This window comes from Myotis brandtii, unplaced genomic scaffold (assembly GCF_000412655.1).
Source record: "Myotis brandtii unplaced genomic scaffold, ASM41265v1 scaffold246, whole genome shotgun sequence".
Classification (NCBI taxonomy): Eukaryota; Metazoa; Chordata; class Mammalia; order Chiroptera; family Vespertilionidae; genus Myotis; species Myotis brandtii.
In genome coordinates this window covers 283,274-289,482 of record NW_005359310.1, presented here as the reverse complement: position 1 = coordinate 289,482, position 6,209 = coordinate 283,274, and the positions used below count along the sequence as shown (strand labels likewise).

Below are 6,209 nucleotides of genomic sequence, written 5' to 3'. Positions count from 1 at the left end.
GGGCGGGGCCCGCGCTGGGACGGGCCGGTGGTCAGCGCTCCTCCTCGGGTTTGTACTCGGTCTCCCCAGAGGACACCTGCGAGATGCGCCGCGAGGACCCCCAGAATTTCCGAGCGAACTGGCTGCTGCGCACCTGGTGGGAGGAGCGGTGGGTCAGCCAAGACCATCACTCGGCGCCCCATTCGAGCCCCCTCCCGCCCTTGTCCTCACCTTAGCGGGCTGCCCCGCGCCCACCACGATCAGCTTGCCATCCTCCAGGCCCACGAGCACGTGGCTGCGCTCCCTGGTCACCGCCATGCTGCGGATGGGCACCTTCATGGGCAGGGGAGGCGCAGCCGGCAGCAGTCTGCAGGGAGGGAAGGAGGGGTTACACGAACTCGAAACGCAAGGCAGCTTGGCACCCAGCAGACTCCTCATTCTCCTAAATGCCCTGTTTGCCCTCATTTGCAGGATGGCTCGATTGAAACCCTGATTCGTGAAGAGGTCTGCCAGGGATGTGTGGCTAAGAGAGGCCAAGGGCGAGATCTCCCTAGTGGGGGGCGGGGAGTCAGGGACGGGACTTGCAGGACGTCCCCGTGAGCATGCAAAGAGGGTGTGGGTCCACAGGGGGCACCTCCTGGTTCCTCTGCCAATGGCCACCTCCCTGAGGGACCAGGAACCCATTGACAGTGGGGCTCACTTGTTCAGGTGGAGGATGTGCAGGGCACACTGGGCTGTGCCCAGCAGAACAAAGTCTTCCGTCACCGCCAGGGCGGTGGGCTGCTCCACCAGGGGCAGGGAGGCCCGCAGCCGCCCGTTCACTGAGTACAGGTGCAAGGAGTAGGCGACCTGGGAGAAGCAGGAGGTGTCAGCAAGCACAGAATCCCAACCACCCCGTCCTGATCGGTGCCCCTTTCCCATACCTGAGCCCCCAGACGTTCCCTCGCCGAGCTCTGCACCACGATCTGGCCCTCAGACCCCAGCGCCAGGTGGGACACAGGTCCGGGCAGCATGGCCCCCGGGGGCCGTAGTGCTGCTACAAACTGGCCACGGCGTACAGTATGGATGATCACAGCTCCGTCCTGTAGGAAGGCAGCTTAGGGTGCTAGGCAGGGGCTCTGGGCTCCAGAGGCAGTGCCCAGCCGTCGGCCCCCCGGGCACAGGCATACACAGACCTCCGATCCGGACACAGCCATGTCCAGTTCCGTGCTGATGGCCACACAGCTCACAGCAGCTTCGTGCCCGTACAGGACCTGTATGGGCTTCGATGCCAGTCCCACCGAGAGACCACCCTGTGGGAATCCAGGGCTGTCTCAGGCCTGGGGGCACCCCATTATCCCGGCCCCTGAACAGGGAGGCGAAGGCTCAGGAGCGTGAGGGGACGGGGTGAAGCCAGAGAGCTAGAGGGTCATGGAGGGAAGGGGACGAGAGGAGCAGGACTGGAAGCCTGCAGAGGGGTGGGCGGGCGGCAGGTCTGACTACGGGGGCCCCACCGAGCTGCCCGCCAGCACACCTGGTACAGGAGCTGCCACACCATGCAGGTGGTGTCCCGGGAGCCTGAGATGAGGTAGATGCCACAGGTGTCCAGTGCAAGGCAGGTCACTATGTCTGCGTGGGGAGGGGAAGGTCCAAGTAGAACAGAGTCGTCACGCCTCCCGGCCAGCCTCTGGCACGGGCCCCGCCCCGCACCACCCCAGCCTCAGGGAGCTCATACCAAGGTGGCGGTTGATCTGGCTCAGCAGCTTGCCCCGCGGCAGCGCGGTCACGCAGAGGCTGCCGTCCCAGTGGCCACCACTGAACAGCAGCTTTCCGTCGGGGGCCACTGCCAGGGCTTGCCCACTCACGCCACTGCCCGGCACCCAGGGGCCACTCAGCAGCCGCTGCCCCCTGACCAAGGAAGGGAGTGACAGGTGAGGCCAGGATACCGAGGCCCTTGGCTGGCCAGCATCCTGCTTAGTGGGGGACCCCCTTGCCGTAGCCCTCTCACTTGGTGGAGTCTTTGATGAACCTGAAGTAGTTGCTTATGTTGCGATCATAGGGCAACCAGCTGTGGGTGCCCAGCAGCCCGTTGGCACTCACCGTCACCTGCGAGCAAGGGGAGCAGAGGCAGGTTTGGGGTGCAGTCAGAGAGGGGGCGGGGCCGGTGGCATCCTGCCCAGCGCACTTACCAGCAGGTCCGGGGTCATGGAGGAGTGGAGCTGCCGGTGGGGAACCATGGCCAGCACCAGGGGCACACCGTCGCTGATGAGCTGCGGGTCGAAGGAGGCTGGCTGTGTCCGAGAGGCCAGCCAGCGCCCCGCTACACCACCTGCTCCCTGGGCACCGCTGCCTCGTTGACTCTCCGCCCCCAGAGGCCCCAGGTCCCACTGGGAAGCACGTGTGAGACCAGTGGGTCTTCAGGGGGCGCCTCAGAAAGTGAGTGAGAAGCTGGGGTGGACAGGGCCTCAAGCTCGGTCCACCCACCCCGATACTCCATGTCCCCCAGCCTGCGGGCAGGAGAGGGCAGCCTAAGAACGTCAGGCCCCGGGGCGTGCGAGACGCAGCAGGAAGGCGAGGGAGTGTCCATGGAGATGCCCGCCCTCCCGGTCTCCCCGAGGCCCTCGGGGTGGCTGCGTCCGGGCCTTTTCCTGCCCAGCTGCACCCCCAGTCCTCTGGTTTCCCCAGGTGTCTGAGTGCCAGTGGCCCTGATGTCGGTCTTCCCTCTGCCCCAACAGGTTGGTAAGGGCAACAGCAGGTTGAACTCATTTCCGAGAGTAGGAAGCCGAGGCCCGGCCTCCTCTCACCTCCGCAAAGAAGGCCCTGAGCTGGTTCAGGTGCTGGAAGACGCTGGGCGAGTTCGTGTCCAGACGGGCGAGGCGCTGGGCTGCTTCCTCCGCGGAGAGCCGGGCTGGATGCGGCTCCTGCGGGCGGGCGAGTGGCCAGTTAGCACCGTGGCCTGGACACCCCTGCCCGCGGCCTCCGCGCGGGCCTTACCTTCAGCAGCTGACAGGGAGTCTGCCCGAAGTTGCTGATAATGCCCTCCAGAGCCTTCCGCTCCCGCTCGTCCGTCACCTGGTCCAGATCCACAGCCCCTGGGCGGGCAGACCAAGCAGTCAGGACTCCTCCGTGCCCTCTGCCTCCACCCTTCCTCCTCCGTGCCCAGCCTCCAGGTGAGCCCAGGGCCTGCCCACCCTCATAGGTGCAGTAATAGAAGATGTTGAGGGCCTCCTCTGCGGCCGGGCCCCGCTGCTTGTAGCCAAAGATGAGGTCAATCCATTCATGCAAGTGGGTGGACACGTATTCCGACTCCTGGGGATGGACGGGGAGGGGCGGTCAGTCCAGGGACAGACAGCTGACCCCGAACCCTGACCTTCCACCCCGGCTGCCTGGCTATATGACCCATGTCCTCACCAGGGCCTGGCGGTGCTGCTGGATGAAGTCCTCAGGGGACTTGGCCCACGGGGGCAGCACCACGTCGCCCACCTTCTCATTGGTCAGCTGGAGGCAGCCCAGGTCAAAGCCTGGAACAGAGGACTGGTCAGCTGTCTTCACCCACTCCCCGGACCGCATCTCTTTCCCCACCACACCTGCCCCCCGTGGCCCGCGTCTGCATCCCCACGCCAGTCCCTACCGTTCTGGTTCTCCAGGAAGTCGGGGAAGTAGAAGAATTCCGGGATGAGCTCCTTCACGTCGGCCAGGCTGTCCAGGCGGGCCTGCCAGGCCGCCGCCACCGAGTGGAACTGCCGGTCAGAGCAGTCGAAGCTGGTGGAGAGGGGCACGGGCCAAAGTGAGGCGGTGACGACGGGGTGGAGGACCTGCCTCTTCCCCTCAAACGCTGGCCTCCCCGCCCGTGGCCATCTGCCGCCCCTCCCTGGGCCGCACCGGCCACTCTGCAGCTGGACGTGCAGGGAGGTGAAGGGTTCCATGCGGATGAGGTAGTGCATCACGCCCGCTGCGTTGGAATAGTGGGTGCCATAGTGGAACTTGTCAATGGTGCCCGCTGGGTCCTCGAAGCTCTCATACCTGGAGTCACAATTGGGGGGGTCGGCAGAAGCCCTCCCGTGGCCCGTCCCACCCTCCGAGCCCAGCCCTGCCCACATGCTCACTTCTCCCTCACGAGCTGGGCATGCTTGGGGTTCACCACACCGATGGGCTTGGACAGGTCCCGGAAGACAGCCGGGTTGCTGAGGTCCAGGGTTGGGGACACGTAGTCCTGTAGGACCCAGGGGAACTGGCCGCCCACCCGGGCAGGAGCTGCATGAGGGTCCTGGTGGCCTACCTGCCCGCTCTGCCCTGCCCTCACCCTCAGGAAGATGGGCAGAGCCCACAGGTGGGGACCCACTAGGAGAGGCCACAGGGGAGCAGGACGGACTGCCTGGGACAGGGTACCCCTCAGGGAAAACGGGCCAGGAGGGGACAAGAGTGGGGCTGGGTGTGTGGGTGTGTGTGTTGCGGGGGGAGTGGCAAGAACAGAGGCCAGGGCTTAGGCAACACCGGCCTAGGACAAGGCTCAGGGCGTGGCCCCCATCAGTGCCTACACTTGGGTGAACCGGGCTGGCAGTCAGAGGGGCGGGTGGAGGTATGGAGCCGGCTCTCACCACAGGGTATTGAGACAAGTCGTTGTACGTCCGCCCGGCGATGGTGTTGAGTTGCATCAGATACTCGAAGTTGGATATCTCCCGCTGCACCCATTTCTGGGGGGGCAGGGCAGGCAAGAGGTGAGCCCGTGGAGACGTCCAGCCACCACAGGGCCGTGACCCCCCCGACCCCTCACGGTCCAGGGCTCCCACCTGGGTCAGGCCGGAGGCGCGCAGCATCTCCTGCGGGGAGCGGCTGCTCAGGTAGCCTTGGGCAGGCGGCCGCAGGCGCAGGAGCCACTTGTACACCTGGTTCCGCATCTGGGTGTGGGGCGGGACGGAGCCGGGCTGAGGCCTGGGGGCCTGGCAGGGAGAGGAGGCTGCAGTCCCACCCACCTTGCATGGGAAGTTGAGGAAGTAGTTGGCCTGGTCGATGAAGAAGAGCTCCAGCGCTGAGCGGCGCAGGTTGAAGCGCCGCAGGTAGACCTCGCGCAGCTGGGCCAGCGGCCGCCGGAAGTCGTGACCGACGCCTGCAAGGACGGAGAGCAGGTGCGGGAGCCACTCAGCCTGGCCCAGCGACCCGCCACCCCTGCCCTCCCTCCACGCAGCTCCCCCAGACGCACCCTCCTCGGTTTCCACGCGCTCGGCGCTGCCGTCGTAGAAGTATACGTGCTGCGTGGTGACCTCCAGCAGCCCTGGGACCACGGCCACCACCGTGACCAGCTGGCACTCCGCTGACAGCACCAGCTTCTCATGCTGCTCGTCCAGCTCCGCCGCCTCCATCCTGCGGGTCAGCACCCACTTCAGGCTCGTGGCTCTGGGACCCCTTCCCACAAGCCCAGGAGCACGCCCCGAGTGCCATCAGGTCCGAGGGGAGGGAGGAGCTGCTCAGGGTCCAGACTGGCCCCCGGTCCTGCCCCTGGGTCTCTGAATGTCTTGCCAGGACACCAGCGCGTGTGCCCAGCTTCCCCTCGCTCAGCCCCTGCCACTCCCGTGGGCCCCTCCTAGGCTGGTCTGTGTTGCCTGCCCTCCTCTGGGTGCCTCGCCGTGAAAGAGCAACATCTGTTCTGGGCGACACCTCTCGCCAGCCCCACCTGATGTGGGACAGTCCTCCAGGGTGTTTAGCCCTGCGGCAGAGGGAATGGACTCGGGGCCAAACCCCCGCTCATGTACCCGGAGCAGACGCCCGGCCCGGCGGCTCTCCCAGCCCCACTCACGCCGTCTCCAGGGAGGCCAGCTCCTCCTCGCCCAGCTGGTCTTCCGGCAGCTCCTCGGGCACGGAGTTGACTTTGGCCTCTTTGGTTACTGCTAGAGGCAGCGCCGCCTCCTCGGTGGGTGTTAGGGGGGCCTCGCCTGCAATGGGCCCACGGGTGTTCAGCCAGAAATGGACGGGGCAGCAGGTGGGGTCGGGCGGGCCCAACCGGCTCTCCCTCTCACCTAGGTTGTCGCGGAGGGCACTGGCTTCCAGGTGAGCGTTGAAGTGATGGTTGGGCACCAGCTTCAGACGCATGCGTGAGTATGTCTCGGCCCTGGACATCTTCCACCGGGGCGTGGGCGGGTCCCTGCGGAGATGCCCGGTGGTTCCTCCCAGGCCCCGCAAAGGCAGCCTGGCTCTCCGGTCCCCTCCTCCCTCCCAATCCCCGCCCATTCCCTGCCCCACCCACTCAGGGCTCA

The 6,209-nt window shown here is 66.3% G+C and overlaps 1 protein-coding gene across 1 annotated transcript in view; it reads right to left on the bottom strand.

Annotated features, from left to right (window-relative positions):
- NBEAL2 (neurobeachin-like 2) overlaps positions 1–6,209 on the bottom strand; it is a 36,443-nt gene that overhangs the window by 4,781 nt on the left and 25,453 nt on the right. Inside the window, 21 exon segments of the mRNA XM_014540500.1 lie at positions 2–133; positions 211–346; positions 680–828; positions 903–1,061; positions 1,155–1,271; positions 1,493–1,587; positions 1,694–1,866; positions 1,967–2,064; positions 2,148–2,228; positions 2,763–2,879; positions 2,953–3,050; positions 3,150–3,267; positions 3,370–3,479; positions 3,590–3,720; positions 3,841–3,981; positions 4,065–4,189; positions 4,557–4,652; positions 4,749–5,065; positions 5,159–5,319; positions 5,753–5,888; positions 5,973–6,186. Of these exon segments, the coding sequence (XP_014395986.1) occupies positions 32–133; positions 211–346; positions 680–828; positions 903–1,061; positions 1,155–1,271; positions 1,493–1,587; positions 1,694–1,866; positions 1,967–2,064; positions 2,148–2,228; positions 2,763–2,879; positions 2,953–3,050; positions 3,150–3,267; positions 3,370–3,479; positions 3,590–3,720; positions 3,841–3,981; positions 4,065–4,189; positions 4,557–4,652; positions 4,749–5,065; positions 5,159–5,319; positions 5,753–5,888; positions 5,973–6,186 (2,874 nt within the window). The 3' untranslated portion in view covers positions 2–31.